The 20,353-nt window shown below is 42.5% G+C and overlaps 2 protein-coding genes across 5 annotated transcripts; one reads left to right on the top strand and one right to left on the bottom strand.

Moving 5' to 3' along the window:
• Positions 1 to 746: 746 nt before the first annotated feature.
• Positions 747 to 16,273, top strand: LOC135532126 (NACHT, LRR and PYD domains-containing protein 3-like). Of its 4 annotated transcripts, none has more exons than XM_064959753.1 (10): positions 747 to 986; positions 7,133 to 7,179; positions 8,057 to 8,201; positions 8,333 to 8,370; positions 8,516 to 8,549; positions 8,645 to 10,418; positions 11,953 to 12,288; positions 12,410 to 12,556; positions 14,287 to 14,333; positions 14,507 to 16,273. In XM_064959753.1, exons 2-10 carry the CDS (start codon positions 7,165 to 7,167, stop codon positions 15,061 to 15,063), a joined length of 3,093 nt encoding a protein of 1,030 aa, XP_064815825.1. In that variant the 5' UTR covers positions 747 to 986; positions 7,133 to 7,164; the 3' UTR covers positions 15,064 to 16,273. The 4 variants fall into 4 exon arrangements, with proteins under 4 accessions (XP_064815825.1, XP_064815824.1, XP_064815823.1 ...); XM_064959752.1 differs by lacking the exon at positions 747 to 986 and adding an exon at positions 5,371 to 5,574 and having other exon boundaries at positions 12,467 to 12,556; XM_064959751.1 differs by lacking the exon at positions 747 to 986 and adding an exon at positions 5,375 to 5,574 and having other exon boundaries at positions 14,516 to 16,273.
• Positions 16,274 to 18,850: 2,577 nt separating this feature from the next.
• trub1 (TruB pseudouridine (psi) synthase family member 1) lies at positions 18,851 to 20,308 on the bottom strand. The gene has a single exon (XM_064959754.1). The coding sequence runs from the start codon at positions 20,268 to 20,270 to the stop codon at positions 19,368 to 19,370; it is 903 nt and encodes a 300-aa protein (XP_064815826.1). The 5' UTR covers positions 20,271 to 20,308; the 3' UTR covers positions 18,851 to 19,367.
• Positions 20,309 to 20,353: the final 45 nt, after the last annotated feature.

Below are 20,353 nucleotides of genomic sequence, written 5' to 3' on the forward strand. Positions count from 1 at the left end.
GACATCAAAACTATGAAATAACACATATGGAATCATGTAGTAATCAAAAAAAGTGTTCAACTAATTGTATATAGTAGATTCTTCAAAGTAGCCACCCTTTTCCTTGAAAGCTTTGCACACTCTTGATATTCTCTTAACCAGCTTCATGAGGTAGTCGCCTGGGATGCATTTCAATTAACAGGTGTGCCTTCTTAATTTGTGGAATTTCTTTCCTTCTTAATGCATTCGAGACAATCAGTTGTGTTGTGACAAGGTAGGGGTAGCATATAAAAGATAGGCCTATTTGGTCAAGACCTAGTCTTATATACACAGTTGAAGTTGGAAGTTTACATATACCATAGCCAAATACATTTAAACTTCGTTTTTCACAATTACTGACATTTAATCCTCGTAAAAATGCCCTGTCTTAGGTCAGTTAGGATCACTTCATTTTAAGAATGTGAGTGTCAGAATAATAGTAGAGTGGTTTATTTCAGCATTTATTTATTTCATCACATTCCCAGTGGGTCAGAAGTTTACATACACTCAATTAGTAATTGGTAGCATTGCCTTTAAATTGTTTAATTTGGGTCAAACGTTTCGTGTAGCCTTCCACAAGCTTCCCACAATAAGTTTGGAAACTTTTGGAAAAATCCTTCTGACAGAGCTGGTGTTCGGGGAACAAATGTATTACTTATTAAATGCACATTTCTGAGAATGAGGGACTTACTTTCACACTCCACCCACAACGAAGAGACAGTTATATCGATACCGAAGGTGACACGTTACCTTTGGTTTCTGCAGAAAGAAACCATAAAACGCATGTCCTTTTCCGTAGAATTATGTAGCCACAGTACGTTTTCATTACTTTAAGCCAATTGATTTGGTATTTAGTCGAGATAGTTCAAGAGAAAACAACGCAGACAGACAATCATGTGAATGGACATTTTTTCGTTGAGTGAAACAGCAGCAGAGACAAACGATTTAAGAAATCATCAAATCTGAAGGTATGTTGCTTTCCCTTTTATGTATGACAAAATTACTTTTTGTCGTTAATTTAGGCTACCACTATCCTTGCATTTGACGCGAATGGTGCACTAATGTTAGTAGCCTACAAGCTACAATAATACTATACTATTTGTTTATGTAGTCTTGTTTGTGGTATTTTATGTGCGCTAGTGTGAGGATTAAGTTTGGATTCGAGTTAATACTTGATTTATCAATGGATTATTGTTGCTATCGCCTACGAAACGGTCAAGTGAAATGTCGCAGTGAACACTGAAGTGGGAGAGGGGGGCAAATTGAACAACTCTTCATTGAAGTGAATCCTTTAGTTCCATTAGTCGACATTAAAACGTGTACAGGGCTTCTGAGACTCGCTTGAACTGTCCATTAGGGTAGTCCTGAAAGCATAGTTGATTTGGTTCAGAATATGAGGCGGCTGCAGGCTACATTCTCCAGTGCTCTCCAAGACATTGAGATTCAACAACCGATCAGAGTTTGCCGCCATTTCAAAAGCCCAGGCTCTCAAATCTTCACTTCCGTCGACACGCTCATTTCTGGTAGGAGGGGGAAATAATAAAAGTGGCTCTTCAATGAACAACTGATATGAAATTACACTAAATTACGTTTTAAGTAGTTGCTGTAATTACATTAAAATGTTTACATTCCATTAAATCACAGAATTAATTCATATGTCTCTGCCTATCCAGATAAATGGCATGAGTAATCCAATTTATGCTTTATCTTTAATGTGATTCGATGGTGTGATGCAATTTTGTAGCTTCCGGGGCACGCAGGGGCCAATTTGAGCATAGTATCACTGTGCAGGCGCCACTCAAATGTTGTAACAATGTATAGCTCCACAATGACATTATTGGTTGATGCCAGGTGAGGGGCGTGAGGACCTCTATAAACACAAACTCACTTCCTTGACAACTTCCTTCACAACAGCTCTGCAAGGCGAAGCACAAGAAGTATGTATGCCCTGACTTCTGCAGAGGCCATATCACTGTAAATGCTGCAAGTCCAATGCAGACATCAGATTGATCTGAAAATGGGATCGGAGGCTCCTTATGGAGGATGACACAATTGTAGAGGCCAAATTGTGCTCTGTACCGCATTGCTGTGTGCCTCCCAAATGTTGTAACAATGCAGAGGGCTCCGAATAGCTCAGCATTGACATGATTGGTTGACAGTAGGTGGGGCGGGAGATCCTGTATAAACACAAACGCACTTCCCTCACAACTTCATTCACAATGACCACAGCTTCTTGCCCAAGCCCTTCCAGGTTCTCCTTTACCCAAATCCAGATAGCAGATGTTCTGAAAGAGCTGCAAAACCTGGACCCGTACAAATCAGCTGGGCTTGACAATCTGGACCCTCTATTTCTGAAACTATCCACCGCCATTGTCGCAACCCCTATTCCCAGCCTGTTCAACCTCTCTTTCATATCGTCTGCGATCCCCAAGGATTGGAAAGCTGCCGCAAGAGGGGGAGACACCCTGGACCCAAACTGTTACAGACCTATATCCATCCTGCCCTGCCTATCTAAGGTCTTCGAAAGCCAAGTCAACAAATAGGTCACTGACCATCTCGAATCCCACCGTACCTTCTCCGCTGTGCAATCTGGTTTCCGAGCCGGTCACGGGTGCACCTCAGCCACACTCAAGGTACTAAACGATATCATAACCGCCATCGATAAAAGACAGTACTGTGCAGCCGTCTTCATCGACCTTGCCAAGGCTTTCGACTCTGTCAATCACCATATTCTTATCGGCAGACTCAGTAGCCTCGGTTTTTCGGATGACTGCCTTGCCTGGTTCACCAATTACTTTGCAGACAGAGTTCAGTGTGTCAAATCGGAGGGCATGCTGTCCGGTCCTCTGGCAGTCTCTATGGGGGTGCCACAGGGTTCAATTATCGGGCCGACTCTTTTCTCTGTATATATCAATGATGTTGCTCTTGCTGCGGGTGATTCCCTGATCCACCTCTACGCAGACGACACCATTCTATATACTTCCGGCCCGTCCTTGGACACTGTGCTATCTAACCTCCAAACGAGCTTCAATGCCATACAACACTCCTTCCGTGGCCTCAAACTGCTCTTAAACGCTAGTAAAACCTAATGCACGCTTTTCAACCGATCGCTGCCTGCACCCGCATGCCCGACGAGCATCACCACCCTGGATGGTTCCGACCTTGAATATGTGGACACCTATAAGTACCTAGGTGTCTGGCTAGACTGTAAACTCTCCTTCCAGACTCATATCAAACATCTCCAATCGAAAATCAAATCAAGAGTCGGCTTTCTATTCCGCAACAAAGCCTCCACTCACGCCGCCAAACTTACCCTAGTAAAACTGACTATCCTACCGATCCTCGACTTCGGCGATGTCATCTACAAAATTGCCTCCAACACTCTACTCAGCAAACTGGATGCAGTTTATCACAGTGCCATCCGTTTTGTCACTAAAGCACCTTATACCACCCACCACTGCGACTTGTATGCTCTAGTCGGCTGGCCCTCGCTACATATTCGTCGCCAGACCCACTGGCTCCAGGTCATCTACAAGTCCATGCTAGGTAAAGCTCCGCCTTATCTCAGTTCACTGGTCACGATGGCAACACCCATCCGTAGCACGCGCTCCAGCAGGTGTATCTCACTGATCATCCCTAAAGCCAACACCTCATTTGGCCGCCTTTCGTTCCAGTACTCTGCTGCCTGTGACTGGAACGAATTGCAAAAATCCCTGAAGTTGGAGTCTTTTATCTCCCTCACCAACTTCAAACATGTGCTATCTGAGCAGCTAACCGATCGCTGCAGCTGTACGTAGTCTATTGGTAAATAGCCCACCAATTTTCACCTACCTCATCCCCACACTGTTTTTATTTATTTACTTCTCTGCTCTTTTGCACACCAGTATCTCTATCTGTACCTGATCATCTGATCATCTATCACTCCAGTGCTAATCTGCAAAATTGTAATTATTCGCCTACCTCCTCATGCCTTTTGCACACAATGTATATAGACTCCCCTTTTTTTCCTACTGTGTTATTGACTTGTTAATTGTTTACTCCATCTGTAACTCTGTTGTCTGTTCACACTGCTATGCTTTATCTTGGCCAGGTCGCAGTTGCAAATGAGAACTTGTTCTCAACTAGCCTACCTGGTTAAATAAAGGTGAAATAAATAAAAATAAATAAAAAACAACAGCTCTGCTGCTCCGGGAAGAGCAAGGAGTATGGATGCTGCACTGCCAATGCAGAGGTCGGCTTGACCATGCAGAGCCTTTTAAACATGTACCATATGCACAGCAGTGTTCTAGAATATCAGACCGTTGGCTTTCATAGGTCGTCTTTTTTAGGATTCTCAAACCATTTCTCCAACTGTCAACCCATTTCAATAGAATAAAGGACTTGTATGCAGAGTTTGTTGGGAATTTTGTTGAGGTGCGTGTTCTGGCATTGCATCCCCTTCTGATGGTGGTCTCAGTCTGTAGACTCTGAATATGTATACGCTTTACGCTGTTTCGTCGCCCCATTCATTTTCAATGGAGGGAAGTGAAGCGGGGGGAGGACCGTTGGGCGACGTGAACAGTGTGGGACCAAAGTTGGGGAAAGATGAACTCTATGCAAATACTTTGCGATATCGTGGCGCTATTGACCAATTTGAAGCTCACTTTAGCATCCAGCAGCTACTGGACTGGCTATTGTGGACATCAGTCTGGGTTATGATCACGACCAAACTAATACCGTCATCACCGACCAAACTAATACTCTCATTGTGGAGGAGTGCTTTAATAGTTGTCGGGCTTTACTGTAGTCTACCACTGACAGTAATATGTTTATGTTCATGGGGGATTGAAAGGTCCTGTGAACCAGACTGTGCTTTGCACTCTAAATGATTAGTATTTATTGTGTTTGTCTTCAGATGTCAGCAGGAAAGGATATTTACAAACGGGTGAAAGCAGAGGTCAGGGCCAAACTGAACATGTTGAAGAAGTTCAACCGATTTCGACACCACCTGTGTTATGTACTTGAGTGAAGACCCAAAAGCGGTTTTAACAGAAAACAGAGTTCTTTAATGAAAAAACAGGAATGGCATAAATCCTCTTCCGACGTTGTATAGTGCAGGATGCACCTGCCAGGCCGACTCCGACAGGATAGGACAAGGTGGAAGCAAACGAGACGCTAGCTTGCTTCTGGCATGAAAAACACAAACAAGAATCTGACACTGAAAGTAGCAGGAACAGAGAGAGAAATAGAGACCTAATCAGAGGAGATAGAGAGAACAGGTGGGAAAGGATGAATGAGCTAGTTAGGGGAGATGTAGAACAGCTGAAGAAGGAGAGACAGAGAAGGTAACCTAATAAGACCAGCAGAGAGAGACAGAGTGAAGAGAAAGGACAGGAACAGACATAATAAGACATGACAACCTGTGCAGGAAGATGGATGATAAGAGTGTTAAGATGATGGAAGTGAAAGACATTGTGTCAGTACTGGTGAATAAATATGGAGAAAAGGCCCGTCACATTGTGTCCTCACTTCTAAAAGACAGTAAATATCGGAGTAAACGGAGACGAAGTCAACAACGTGAGTATAGGCATTAATACTCAATAACTGAAATGTATGAGTTCACACAGGAGTAAAGGAGGGATTTTGGTCTTAGTCTTGATTATAGTATTTACCCAGTAGCATTTTATTTTCTTCTAATAAAGTTGTAAGCATAATTGTTTAGCGTACCACATATCCGGTAAACTCCCTCAGAATAAAATATTGGTGTGGGAATTGTATTACAACAGTGAATTTTATGACCTATATTGTAAAACAACCATGTATTTTATGACCTAAATGCAATGTTTTCTGTATCTTTTTAAATTTATTTTTATTTATTTTAAATTTATTTTTTATTTATTTAACCAGGTAGGCAAGTTGAGAACAAGTTCTCATTTACAATTGCGACCTGGCCAAGATAAAGCAAAGCAGTTCGACACATACAACAACACAGTTACACATGGAGTAAAACAAACATACAGTCAATAATACAGTAGAAACATGAGTCTATATACAATGTGAGCAAATGAGGTGAGATAAGGGGGTAAAGGCAAAAAAGGCCATGGTGCCGAAGTAAATACAATATAGCAAGTTTAAAAAAAACACTGGAATGGTAGATTTGCAGTGGAAGAATGTGCAAAGTAGAGAGAAATAATGGGGGAGCTAAATAAATAAATACAGTAGGGGGAGAGGTAGTGGTTTGGGCTAAATTATAGATGGGCTATGTACAGGTGCAGTAATCTGTGAGCTGCTCTGACAGCTGGTGCTTAAAGCTAGTGAGGGAGATAAGTGTTTCCAGTTTCAGAGATTTTTGTAGTTCGTTCCAGTCATTGGCAGCAGAGAACTGGAAGGAGAGGCGGCCAAAGTAAGAATTGGTTTTATGGGTGACCAGAGATATACCTGCTGGAGTGCGTGCTACTGGTGGGTGCTGCTATGGTGACCAGCAAGCTGAGATAAGGGGGGACTTTACCTAGCAGGGTCTTGTAGATGACCTGGAGCCAGTGGGTTTGGCGACGAGTATGAAGCAAGGGCCAGCCAACGAGAGCGTACAGGTCGCAGTGGTGGGTAGTATATGGGGCTTTGGTGATAACGGATGGCACTGTGATAGACTGCATCCAATTTATTGAGTAGGGTATTGGAGGCTATTTTGTAAATGAAGTCGTCGAGGATCGGTAGGATGGTCAGTTTTACAAGGGTATGTTTGGCAGCATGAGTGAAGGATGCTTTGTTGCGAAATCTAGAATTGGCTTCCTATTTAACTTTGGATTGGAGATGTTTGATGTGAGTCTGGAAGGAGAGTTTACAGTCTAACCAGACACCTAGGTATTTATAGTTGTCTACATATTCTAAGACAGAACCGTCCAGAGTAGTGATGTTGGATGGGCGGGCAGGTGCAGGCAGCGATCTTATGGGCTGGTTTCCTGGATTTGGATTGAGCCTACTTAAAACAGTGTTTTCAATGGAGAATTCATAAAACAATCTCAGTTTAATGCTTTTCAGTCCATGGGTAGGCTTAATTTTGGTCCAAAAAAGGCCCTTAATCTCTCTCTAATCAATGTTAAATGATTCACCAAAGAGATACGTCTTTCCTCCATAGGCTTTGAGAACAAAGAGAACCGGACAATCTCAATGGATGACCAACAGGTAATTGGACTTTTGTTTGTGTTCTTTCCAGATACAGGGATTCTGAATGTTCTTAAAGATGTGTTTGGGACATAGTGATTTTCTTTCATTGGCACTGCCATTGATGCTTTCACCATTTTGAGTAGTCAACTGGGTGGGGCTTGGTATGTGTTAGGAGGGATCACAGAATTCCATTCAGGTCAGCAGGAGGGATCACAGAATTCCATTCAGGTCAGCAGGAGGGATCACAGAATTCCATTCAGGTCAGCAGGAGGGATTCCATTCAGGTCAGCAGGAGGGATCACAGAATTCCATTCAGGTCAGCAGGAGGGATCACAGAATTCCATTCAGGTCAGCAGGAGGGAGAATTCCATTCAGGTCAAGGAGGGATCACAGAATTCCATTCAGGTCAGCAGGAGGGATCACAGAATTCCATTCAGGTCAGCAGGAGGGATCACAGAATTCCATTCAGGTCAGCAGGAGGGATCACAGAATTCCATTCAGGTCAGCAGGAGGGATCACAGAATTCCATTCAGGTCAGCAGGAGGGGTCAACCAATTAATTATACTGCTGCGTGAACATTCTGTAACTGTAGGTGGCAGTAAATCACCAACCTTGTCTCTGTACCTGTTTAGACTAAACACACTGCAGCACAGTATGCAGCTACACTCTAGCACAGTAGGTGGAATGATCCTATTCAGTTTATTTATGAAGTGTCACTACACTCATAGAAGTAAAGAGAACCCACAATGGCTCTGGCCTTGTTGTCACCGAAGTGGCCATTTCTGAAGATAGAAGATGAGCTGTCTAGTACATCTCTATGGTATGGGGTGACGAGGCTAATATGTTATTGTTTCTTTCCCTACACCCCCAATGTGATGGATGTGATACCTCTAAGGCCAACCATGCTGGTGGACCACTCGATGCGATGCCAAGTGGCGCTCGGTGTTCAAGCACCGCAACTAATGGAAGCAACGTTAATGCACAAATGCTAACAAGGCGTTCAGTTGGAAAGGACTTACATTTTATCACAAATATTTATGGTGAGAGAAGGTGTCAGGACTTTTGGGGCAAAACATGGGTGGATCACTGTTTTATAAATTGTATACATCTTTGTAAGTTGCTCTTCTATCCTAGTTTATTGTGATGTTTATGACATGTATTTTATCTCTAGGCCATGTGCGCCCTGGAGGGGAGATGATTGACCAGCAGGTAATGAAAGGGATTTCTTATAGACCATCTTTAGAAGCTTGTCTATAAGATTATGGACTGTTGCCAGCATTAACTCTATGTTATTGAAACACTGTATTTGAAAGGGTATTTGAAATCTAAATGTCTGTTTTGCTAATTCCTGTAGGTGCCAGTGTATGACCAGAGCAAGGAGAAACAGAGTAAGTCAAATTCCGTTGTTATCCCAGAGCAGAAAAACAAACTAATTCCACCCAAAATAACACTTTCATATTTATTTATTTTGCTCTTTTTGAAGACATCCTTCACATTAGAGACGAGATCAAAAAACACCAGAAGATTAAGTCTGAAACCATACTAGAGGGTATTGGAACCAAAAGCACATCAGTCCTTAACAAGGTCTACACAGAGTTGTACATTGTCACCTGTGATTCTACCAGCATCAATAAGGAACACGAGGTGTGGCAGGCCGAGACGGCACACCTCAAAGACTACTCGGAGGCGTCTGTCATAAAATGCCAAGATCTCTTCAAGCCTGCCGAAGACAAAACTATCAGATGTGTGATGACAAAGGGAATCGCTGGCATTGGGAAAACTGTGGCAGCTCAGAAGCTCAACTTGGACTGGGCAAATGGAAAAGAAAATCAAGATCTAGATTTTCTATTCCTCCTATCTTTCCGGAAGCTGAATTTGACAAAAGGCCCGTACAGTCTGCATGAACTTCTTCAGCTCTTCTACCCTGAACTTAAAGACATAAACGTTAGGAAGATGTATGATGAACATAAGGTTTTGTTCATCCTTGATGGCCTGGATGAGAGCCAACTGCCACTAGAGTTTGATGAAATTGAAAACAGGCTGATATCGGATGTGTCTGAGTCTGCTTCACTGGACGTTTTGCTTACAAACCTCATCACTGGCTGTCTTCTCCCTGGGGCTCTCCTCTGGATAACCTCCCGTCCAGTAGCAGCCAATCAGATCCCCAGAGAGTATTGTCATCGAGTTACAGAGATCAGAGGGTTCAATGATGCTCAAAAGGACGAGTACTTCAGGAAACACATCAGAGATCCAGAGATGGCCAGCCGCATCATCTCAGACATAAAAGCAACCCGGAGCCTCTACATCATGTGCCATGTACCGGTGTTCTGCTGGATGGCAGTAACTGTGCTTCAGGATATAGACAGTAAAGACAGCAAGAGTGGGCCAAAGCCTCGATCTTTGCCTACAACCCTCTCTGAAATGTACATGCATTACATTAAGATCCAAACAAGTATCAGTTTCGAGAAGCATGGACCAACACAGGGGAAACAACTTTCTTTGATGTCAAACAATGACATCATTTTGAAATTGGGAAAGCTAGCGTATCTGAACCTGGAAAGTCAAAACGTGCTCTTTACAGAACAGGACTTGACAAACTGTGGCATTAGTGTCATGGAAGCTGCTACATGCCCTGGCCTGTGTACAGAACTTGTTGAATTAGAGCATGGACTGTATCCAAGGAAAGTGTATTGTTTTGTACACTTAAGTGTTCAGGAGTTCTTTGCTGCGCTGTATGCATTTCATGAATTTGTAAATGGTAGGATTGACTCAGTGAAAGCCTTAATCAAAAAGAGGAAAGGGGACACTTTGTTAGATTTTCTCAAAGGTGCTCTGGACAGTGCATTAGATAGTAAAAATGGACACCTGGACCTTTTCACACGCTTCCTTTTCGGGATCTCTCTCGACTCCAGCCGGGCAATCCTTCAAGACATTCTGGGAAAAACAACCAGTGGTTCAGAATGCAACAAAAAGTTAATCGGATATATCAAGATGTTGAAAAGGAAGGACCTCTCTCCAGAGAGATGCATCAACTTGATCCACTGTCTGCTTCAGCTGAAGGACCGCACCATTCTACAGAATGACAACAACCAAGTCTCGCCTTCCGACAAACAGCCAACTCCATTTCAGTGTTCTCTCCTGGCATATATGTTCATTATGTCAGAAAAGCCTGAAGAGTTTGACTTCAGGAATAACAAAACGTCTGAGGAAGCTTTTCGCAGACTGACTCCTGCTTTGCTGTCTTGCACCAGAGCATTGTAAGTATCACTATTTGTGTAGCATATTTACAGTTGAAGTCGAAGTTTACATACACCTTAGCCAAGAACATTTAAACTCAGTTTTTCACAATTCCTGATATTTAATCCAAGTAAATATTCCCTGTCTTAGGTCAGTTAGGATCACCACTTTATTTTAAGAATGTGAAATGTCACAATAATAGTAGGAATGATTTCTTTCAGCTTTTATTTTTTTCATCACATTCCCAGTGAGTCAGAAGTTTACATACACTCAATTAGTATTTGGTAGCATTGCTTTTAAATTGTTTAACTTGGGTCAAACATTTCGGGTGGCCTTCCACAAGCTTCCCACAAAGTCGGGTGAATTTTGGTCCGTTCCTCCTGACAGAGCTAGTGTAACGAAGTCAGGTTTGTAGGCCTCCTTGCTCGCACACGCTTCTTCAGTTCTGCCCACACATTTTCTATAGGATTGAGGTCAGGGCTTTGATGGCCACTCCAATACCTTGACTTTGTTGTCCTTAAGCCATTTTGCCACAACTTTGGAAGTATGCTTGGGGTCATTGTCCATTTGGAAGAGCCATTTGCAACCAAGCTTTAACTTCCTGACTGATGTATTGAGATGTTGTTTCAATATATCCACATAATGTTCCTTCCTCATGATGCAATCTATTTTGTCATGTGCACCAGCCCCTCTTGTAGCAAAGCACCCCCACAACATGATGCTGCCACCCCTGTGCTTCACGGTTGGGATGGTGTTCTTCGGCTTACAAGCCTCCCCCTTTTTCCTCCAATGGCCAAACAGTTCTATTTCTGTTTCATCAGACCAGAGGACATTTCTCCAAAAAGTACAATCTTTGTCCCCATGTGCATTTGAAATCGTAGTCTGGGTTTTTTATGGGGGTTTTGGAGCAGTGGCTCCTTCCTTACTGAGTGGCCTTTCACGTTATGTCTATAGGACTCTTTTTACTGTGGATATAGATACTTTTGTACCTGTTTCCTCCATTTTCACAAGGTCCTTTGCTGCTGTTGTTCTGGGATTGATTTGCACTTTTCACACCAAATTACGTTCATCTCTAGGAGACAGAATGCCTCTCCTTCCTGAGCCGTATGACGGCTGCGTGGTCCCATGGTGTTTACACTATGTACTATTGTTTGTACAGATGAACGTGGTACCTTCAGGCGTTTGGAAATTGCTAATGTCAATTAGCCTACCGGAAGCTTCTAAAGCCATGACATAATTTTCTGGAATTTTCCAAGCTGTTTAAAGACAGTCAACTTAGTGTATGTAAACTTCTGACCCACTGGAATTGTGATACAGTGAAATAATCTGTCTGTAAACAATTGTTGGAACAATGACTTGTCATGCACAAAGTAGATGTCCTAACCGACTTACCAAAACTATAGTTTGTTAACAAGAAATTTGAGGAGTGGTTAAAACTTTTAGGTTGGAGTCATTAACTCATTTATATAAACTTCCTACTTCTACTGTTTATCGCACATTCAACTTTTTCAAAATGTTGTTAATGGCAATTATGAACTCAAATCTTTTTCACAGGCTCAACTTTTGTGACATCACAACACTGCAGTGTGCAACTGTAGCCTCAGTTCTCCAGTCTGAGAATTCCCGTCTTACAGTCTTGGACCTGGGCCACAACAACCTGGGAGATGAAGGGGTGATCCAACTCTGCTGTGGGCTGCGGAACCCCAACTGCAAGGTGGAAACCCTGAACCTCAGCCACAATCATGTGGGACATCGAGGTGTCAATGAGCTCTGCAAGGTTCTGACTGTTTCCACCTCGAAACTTCTAACCTTGGACCTCAGCTGTAATGACCTTACGGACCTGGGGGTGGCGTTTCTCGCATGTGCTTGTTGTAAGCTGCAGGCACTGAGGTTTGTAAAGAAGTAACAAATAAAGCAATATGACACATTTGAAGGGTTTGCCTCATTAAACTGCTAGTTGAATTTGTTTCTGGTATTTTTCTAGACTTATTTTTCCTATTGTCTTTTGCAGGATATCTGGATGTCTGATCACAAAGAAAGGGTCTTCATTTCTCGCCTTTGTTTTAAGGTCAAACCCCTTTCAGATGAAAGAGCTGGATCTGAGCTACAATCCCTTAGGAGACCTTGTGGATTTCCCATCTGAGCTGGAGAAGCTGGAGTGAGTTAGATTGAGTGAAAATACCAATATGCTATAAAATAGAATATTAACAATGAATCAAAAGACGCTTGATTAGACCGTCTATATTATAATACCATAAGCCACTTTACTGTGGGCAGATCTCCTACAACAATTTTCCAACGATTTCCTTCATTTTAGCCTCAAAACAAGCATGTCACCCTGTTTCATGGCACTAGCCACTTTATATTTAGCTGGTTTTTGTATTGTTATTTTCATTTTGTGTGTGTTTTGGAGTGTCCCATATCCCTGGGATACCATGCTGTCACAATGTATTTGTAGGCCAATTTGGGGATGTGTTCATAAATCGCCTCCAGTGTGTCAGTGCGCTCTGGGTCATTCTTAAATTCAAAGTGTTGTCAGATTGTCCGTATGTAAATTCAGAATGTTTTGCTCTTTGAGTTCAGAATGCACACCGGACCCTCAGTCCGGGTAGTAGGGTTAATCTGAGCATTCTGACCTCGCAACCGCAGTCAAGCACCCAAGCTAACTGGCTAGCTACTACATTGACATTACATTTGAGTCATTTAGCAGAGGTGAGTGTGGATACATTTTCACACGGGTCCCCTGTGGGAATCAAACCCACAACCTTGGTGTTGCAAGCACCGTGCTCTACCAACTGAACCATGTCCCCCGTGGGAATCAAACCCACAACCTTGGTGTTGCAAGCACCGTGCTCTACCAACTGAACCATGTCCCCCGTGGGAATCAAACCCACAACCTTGGTGTTGCAAGCACCGTGCTCTACCAACTGAACCATGTCCCCCGTGGGAATCAAACCCACAACCTTGGTGTTGCAAGCACCGTGCTCTACCAACTGAACCACACGGTAACTACTTCCAGAAACAAATGAAAGGACACCTCATTCTGACTGTTTTACTCGCTCTAGCAGAGCTGGTTGGACGGTTTAACGTGATCTAGAGCAGTGGTTTCCAACGCCAGTCCTCCAGTACCCCCAACAGTACACATTTTTATTGTAGCTCTGGACAACCACACCTGATTCAACTTGTCAACTAGTCATCAGGCCCTTAGTTGAATCTGGTGTGTTTTATGTCATGTAAATGCATGATAATAAATACATCATAATGCTTTTGGTAAAAACCTCAGACCAAACTGTATGGCTCTGCAAAACAGGTGTAGAAGATCAAAGGTGTCCACTTCACATATCAACAACTGCATTTCACATGTAGCTGCCCACTAAACCTCAAATCCTTTCACATAATGATGTCCAATAAAGCAAAGCTCCATAAGGAATCGAATAAGCTGTAGGCCTAAAGCATAGCAACAAACGTGAGCTGGTAGATTAGTCAGCCCACACTGGAGTGGGGGAAATATAGCCTACAGTCCCACCTTGGATGTGATAAACTGACATGCAGGAACAAAAACAATTCTTAGCCGGCCCTAGCCTACTATACGTTTAGATAACAAGGGTTCATGTTAGGTCGATGTCAAAACATTTCCAAGGGAAAGCAGGTCCTCAGGAAATATGGCAGTTTTATAAATGCTTCAGAATTGAGGTTATTCGTGGTATATCCAGAGACTAAAAAGCTGAACAGATAAACACACTTTTGATTTGCAGGAGGGGGAAATCAAATTTTTCATTTTCAATGATTTACTACCCGCATGGGCGGGTGCTGCTAGTTCTAATTTTAATCAAATCAAAGTTTATTGGTCAACTACACAGATTTGAAGATGTGCTTTGTGTTTTTCAGGGTGGCCTACCGGGGAGAGAACAGAAGGAAACCAGGTCTGAGGAAATGTGAGTAATTAACCATGGATCATTATTGATGAAACTTTCCTGAACATTAAGCCTATGTAATAACACATGTGGAACTACCACCTGTACAAACACAGTTGTGTTACATTAGAATACTTGGAACTTAGAATATGAGGAGAATTGAAATACTTTATTTTTCTGATTCTAATCAAAAGACATTTCAGATGCCAGTGAGCTCACGCTAGACCCCAGCACAGCAAATGGTTTCCTGTCCCTGTCTGAGGGAAACAGGAAGGTGACGCGCCAGAAGAAGGAGCAGCACTATCCCAGCACCCATGAGCGGTTCGATAAATGCAACCAGGTGCTGTGCAAGGAGGGCCTCTGCGGGCGTCATTACCTGGAGGTTGAGTGTCTACACGACGTACGTATAGGCATGGCCTACAAGAGATTAGAGAGGAAAGGAGCCGGAGACAATGTAATGCTGGGACAGAATGCTGTTTCTTGGACTTTGTACGCCTCAAAGGATAAGTTCCATGCCCAGCATAAAAAAATTATTCACAATTTACGGCTCCCTGAAATGAAATCAAATGAGTCCTATAGAATAGGGGTGTTTCTGGACTGGCCGGCCGGCATCCTGTCCTTCTACAACATCTCCTCGGAGTCTGACAAACTGACCCACCTGTACACATTCCACACCACATTCACTGAGCCCCTTCATCTGGGGCTTAGGCTTCAATCCCCAACAACAACCATTTCTCTCATAGTCAAGTAGCCTACAGTACATCTAAGCATTGTCTTTCAGAAAGTATATGTGCCACTGGGTGGGGAGGGAGAGGCGTTTATGGAAAAGTTTGTGGTCATACTTAGGTGCTAAGCTAATGTAGTATACTTGAGAACAGAATGGCTCATGGGTTTGCAATACTGTTACGTTGTATCTCCACTTTATTCCTCTTGTTATATTTTATGAACAAAGAATGTAAAATGTCCTATATACTGTATAGCCATACTAACCATAACTTAATTTTAAAAGAATGTCAAAAGCTGGCTAATGATCAAACAATAGAACAGAACTTTGTTTGTGCCTTCAGAAGGTATTCACACCCCTTGACTTTTTCCACTTTTTGTTGTGTTAAAAAGTAGGATTAAACTGGATTTAATTGTAATTTTTGGTCAATGATAATAAAATAAAACAAATACAAAGGTGGTAGAAATTCAGACCATTTATTACAAATGAAAAATAAAACACGAATATATCTTGACTATATAAGTATTCACACCCCTGAGTCAATACATGTTAGAAACACCTTTGGCAGCGATTACAGCTGTGAGTCTTTCTGGGTAAGTCTAAGAGATTTACACAGCTGAATTGTACAATATTTGCCCATTATTCTTTAAATTCTTCAAGCTCTGTCAAGTTGGATGTTGATCATTTCTAAACTGACATTTTCAAGTCTTGCCATATATCTTTAAAGATGATTTAAGTCAATTGTTACTAGTACACTCAGGAACATTTAATGTTTTAGGTTATTGTCCTGCTGAAAGGTGAATTCGTCTCCCAGTGTCTGTTTGGAATGCAGACTGAACCAGGTTTTTCTCTAAGAATTTGCCTGTGTTTAGCTGTATTTCATTGGTTTTCATCCTAAAAAAAATCCCTAGTCCTTGCCGATGACAAGCATACCAATATGATGCAGCCACGACCATGCTTGAAAATATGGACAGTGGTACTCAGTGATGTGCGGTGTTGGATTTTCCCCAAACATAGTGCTTTGTATTCAGGACAAGCAGTTCAGTTCTTTGCCACATTTTTTGCAGTATTACGTAAGTGCCTTGTTGCAAACAGGATGCATGTTTTGGAATATTTTATTTCTGTACATGCTTCCTTTCCACTCTGTCATTTAGGTTAGTGTTGTGGAGTAACTACAATGTTGTGGATCCATCCTCAGTTCTCTCATATCAAACCATTAAACTCTTAACTGTTTTAAAATCCCCATCGGCCTCATTGTGAAATCCCTGTGCAGTTTCCTTCCTCTCCGGCAACTGAGTTTAGAAGGACACCTGTGTCTTTGTAGTGACTAGGTGTATTTATACAACATCCAAAGCCTAATAACTTCACCATGCCCAAAGGGATATTCTGCTTTAAAAACATTTTACACATCTACCAATCTGTGCCCTTCTTTGCAAGGCATTGAAACATCTCCCTGGTTTTTGTGGTTGAATCTGTGCTCGATTGAGGGACCTTACAGGTGACAAGCATACCAATATGCTGTGGGATACCGAGATGGGATAGTCATTCAAAAATCATGTTAACCACTATTATTGAACACAGAATGAGTCCATGCAACTTATGTGATTTGTTAAGTATATTTGTACTCCTGAACTAATTTAGGCTTGCCATAACAAAGGGGTTGAACACTTTTTGACTCTTGACATTTCAGCATTTCATATTTTATTAATTTGGCAAAATGTCTAAAAACGAAATTCCACTTTGACACTATGGGGTATTGTGTGTAGGTCAGTAACACACAATCTCAATTTAATCAGGCTGTAATACAATGTTTAATTCAGGCTGAGAGGGTTAAATGTAAGTTGTCCGGTGGCGATTTTATGAATTGTTCAGCAGTCTTATGGCTTGAGGGTAGGAGTATCTAGTAGTTTCTACATTTGAAGTCGGATGTTTCCATACACGTAGGTTGGAGTCATTAAAACTTGTTTTTCAAACACTCCACAAATTTCTTGAGGATGCAACGAGTGGGAACATGGATGAAAAAGCACTTGCTGAAATGAGACTCCTTCTCCACATGGATTTAATAAATAGTTGCATTCCGCAGGCTACAATCAACAGCCTGATCAACTTTTCGCAAAGGAGTGTTACGCTGCATGAGGCAAATGGTGGTCACACCAGATACTGACTGATTTTCTGATCCACTCCCCGACCTTTTCTTTAAGCTATCTGTGACCGACAAACACATATCAGTCTTCCCAGTCATGTAAAGTCCATTGATTAGAGCCTAATTCATTTCAATTCTCTGATTTCCTTATATGAACTGTAACTCAGTAAAATCTTTTAAATTGTTGCATTTTGCGTTTAGATTTTAGTTCAGTGTATTAAGAGTCTCATTTCATTAAGAGTCTCAATTCAGCAAGTGCATTTTCGTCCATGTTCCCACTCGTTGCCGCCTCTTCAATGGCTGTGCAAAATTGCTGGATATTGGCGGGAACTGGAACACGCTGTCATACTTGCCGATCCAGGGCATCCCAAACATGCTCAATGGGTGACATTTGTGGTGAGTATGTAAGCCATGGAAAAACTAGGACATTTTCAGCTTCCAGGAATTGTGTACAGATAGATCCTTGCGACATTGGGCCATACATTATCATGCTGAAACATGAGGTGATGGCGGCGGATGAATGGCATGATAATGGGCCTCAGGATCTCATCACAGTATCTCTGCATTGAAATTGCCATAGATAAAATGCAAATGTGTTCATTGTCCATAGTTTATGCCTGCCCCATACCATAACCCCACCGCCACCATGGGGCACTCTGTTCACAACATTGACATAAGCAGCCTGCTCGCCCCAAACGACGCCATACACACTGTGCCATCTGCCCAGTACAGTTGGAAACAGGATTCATCCATGAAGAGCACACTTCTCCAGCACGCCAGTTGCAATCGAATGTGAGCATTTGCCCACTGAAGTCGGTCACGACGTCAAACTACAGTCAGGTCATGACCCTCGTGAGGAAGACAAGCACGCAAATGAACATCCCTGAGACAGTTTCTGCAAAAATTCTTCAGTTGTGCAAACCCAGTTTCATCAGCTGTCCGGGTTGCTGGTCTCAGATGATTCCTCAGGTGAAGAAGCCGGATGTGGTGTTCCTTGTCTGGTGTGGTTAGAAGTGGTCTGCGGTTGTGAGGCCAGTTGGACAGACTGCCAAATTCTCTAAATCGACATTGGAGGCAGCGTATGGTAGAGAAATTAACATTAAGTTCTCTGGTGGACATTCCTGCAGTCAGCATGTCAATTGCACACTCCCTCAAAACTTAAGTAAGCTGTGGCATTGTGTTGTGTGAAAAAACTGCACATTTTAGTGGACTTTTAGTGTCCCTAGCACAAGGTGCACCTGTGTAATGATCATGCTGTTTTTATCAGCTTCTTGATATGCCACACTTTTCAGGTGGATGGATTATCGTGGCAAAGGAGAAATGCTGACTAACAGGGATGTAAACAAATGTGTGCACAAAATTGGACTGAAATAAGCTTTTTGTGCATATGGAAAATGTCTATCTTTTATTTCAGCTCATGAAACAAGGGACCAGCACTCTGCTTTTATTTTTGTTCAGTGTAGTCTCAAATAAATGTACAGTGGATTGAACTTAACCAATGTCTTATTGAGGATTTGCATGTGCTCTCGAGCAACTTCATATGTGCAAGGCTTCTTGGGGGCCCAGTGAACATACTAAGAAAACCAAACATGACTAGGTTATAATGACCTAAATACGAGAAACACCATCTCTGTGTTTACAACAAAACATCTGCAAAAAAATGTACAAAAATATGTGGAGACTTGTTTATTAATTCTGCCATGCACTGCTGTCAATTACAAAGGAATGGGAGTTACATTTCAAGTTGCTTCCATGTCTTGTGCCAACACTAGATGGTGTAGAGATCTTTGATTGGAACAGTATTCAAAACAAAACCTCAAAATGCATGACAAAATAAGACAATTCATGAAAATAAAAACAATATTTAAAAATGCTAAATTATTTAATCTATAAACAAAACAAAAAACAATTCAATTGTCTTCGGCCAATTCCAATGACGATATCATATTCCAGTAATACACACATCAACAAAAATGATGCATGTAACAGTGCAGGGACTGGTTCAACTGGCTTCCGCCAAAGAATCGACTGGCATGAGGAATATGTTGGAAATTCCCACCAGCCATGATTGCACCAAACCAATGCTTTTACATGCATGAGAGGGAGTGAACAAGTGCACACCTCCGGGAACCAAAACAACGCCTTAAGCTCTCATATATAGGGTGGACATTGTGACTTTGAGGGGGGGTTATAACTCCCCCTTTTCATCTTTGCCATTCTTATCCCCCTTCACCTGGGCATTCAGGGCCCGTTTAACCCCCAGGTTTGGGCTTGGTTTTGTGCCATCCTCCTTGGTGACCTCTGACCCGGGACAGGGCTGCATGGACTGAACGATGTGTTGTAGTGTCCAGTGTTCCTCCTGCAGCGTGTGGTCGTCAAGGGTAAACTGACCCTGTTTGGTCCGGATCAGCTTCCTCACGTGGGCACACGACAAGAGCGCTTTTCCCAGGTCGTCCACCAAGCTTCTGATATAAAATCCTCCACCGCATTCAACATCAAGAGTGAAGAGGGGGGGAGTGAAGTCCTGCAGCGACAGGTTATACACTGTGACCGGCCGTGCAGGTTTGGCTTCCACCTCGTGGCCTTGCTTCAGCAGGACAGAAAGACGCTTGCCATCCTTCTTCAGTGCAGAGTACAGTGGAGGAACCTGCATGATGTCCCCAGTGAACTGCTTCAACTTCTCCTCAAAGGCTTCCCTGGTAATGTGATCATAGAGCTTCTCGTGAACCACCTTGCCTGTGGCGTCAAGGGTGTCTGTTGCTTTCCCCAACTCTCCAACAGCCATGTATTTCTTTGAACCAGCAAGCATAGTACTAAGCATCTTTGTTCCATTTCCAATCCCAACAACGAGCACACCAGAGGCTGCGCTGTCCAGAGTCCCGCCATGCCCCATTTTCAGAGCTTGCTTCTTCCTTTTTCTGGGATTAGGATCTTTCACACCGGCCTCTTTGAGGAGTGTCTCTTTTAATGAGTTTAAAACATCAGCAGACGTAGGTCCTTCCTTTTTATAAATGGCAAAAAGTCCATTTAAAGATTGTAGTTTTGATAAAGAATGTTTAGGCACAGCTACGCCAGTTACTGAACCAGCCATGCTTGCTTTCCAAAACAATGAGGCGCGACTTGATGACGTAAGTTTAACCGAAAACACTTCCGTTTACAAATGCGTCATCATCG

Source organism: Oncorhynchus masou, unplaced genomic scaffold (assembly GCF_036934945.1).
Source record: "Oncorhynchus masou masou isolate Uvic2021 unplaced genomic scaffold, UVic_Omas_1.1 unplaced_scaffold_1737, whole genome shotgun sequence".
In the NCBI taxonomy this organism is placed as follows: domain Eukaryota; kingdom Metazoa; phylum Chordata; class Actinopteri; order Salmoniformes; family Salmonidae; genus Oncorhynchus; species Oncorhynchus masou.

What these genes read in the sequence shown, in the direction of transcription:
- LOC135532126 (XM_064959750.1), top strand. Translation starts at nt 5,430, where the DNA reads ATGGATGATAAGAGTGTTAAGATGATGGAAGTGAAAGACATTGTGTCA. An exon ending in ACGGAGACGAAGTCAACAAC is followed by an intron (nt 5,575 to 7,132) that starts GTGAGTATAGGC and finishes TTTCCTCCATAG; the next exon opens with GCTTTGAGAACAAAGAGAAC. An exon ending in TCTGAGCTGGAGAAGCTGGA is followed by an intron (nt 12,557 to 14,286) that starts GTGAGTTAGATT and finishes TGTGTTTTTCAG; the next exon opens with GGTGGCCTACCGGGGAGAGA.
- trub1 (XM_064959754.1), bottom strand. Translation starts at nt 20,270, where the DNA reads ATGGCTGGTTCAGTAACTGGCGTAGCTGTGCCTAAACATTCTTTATCA.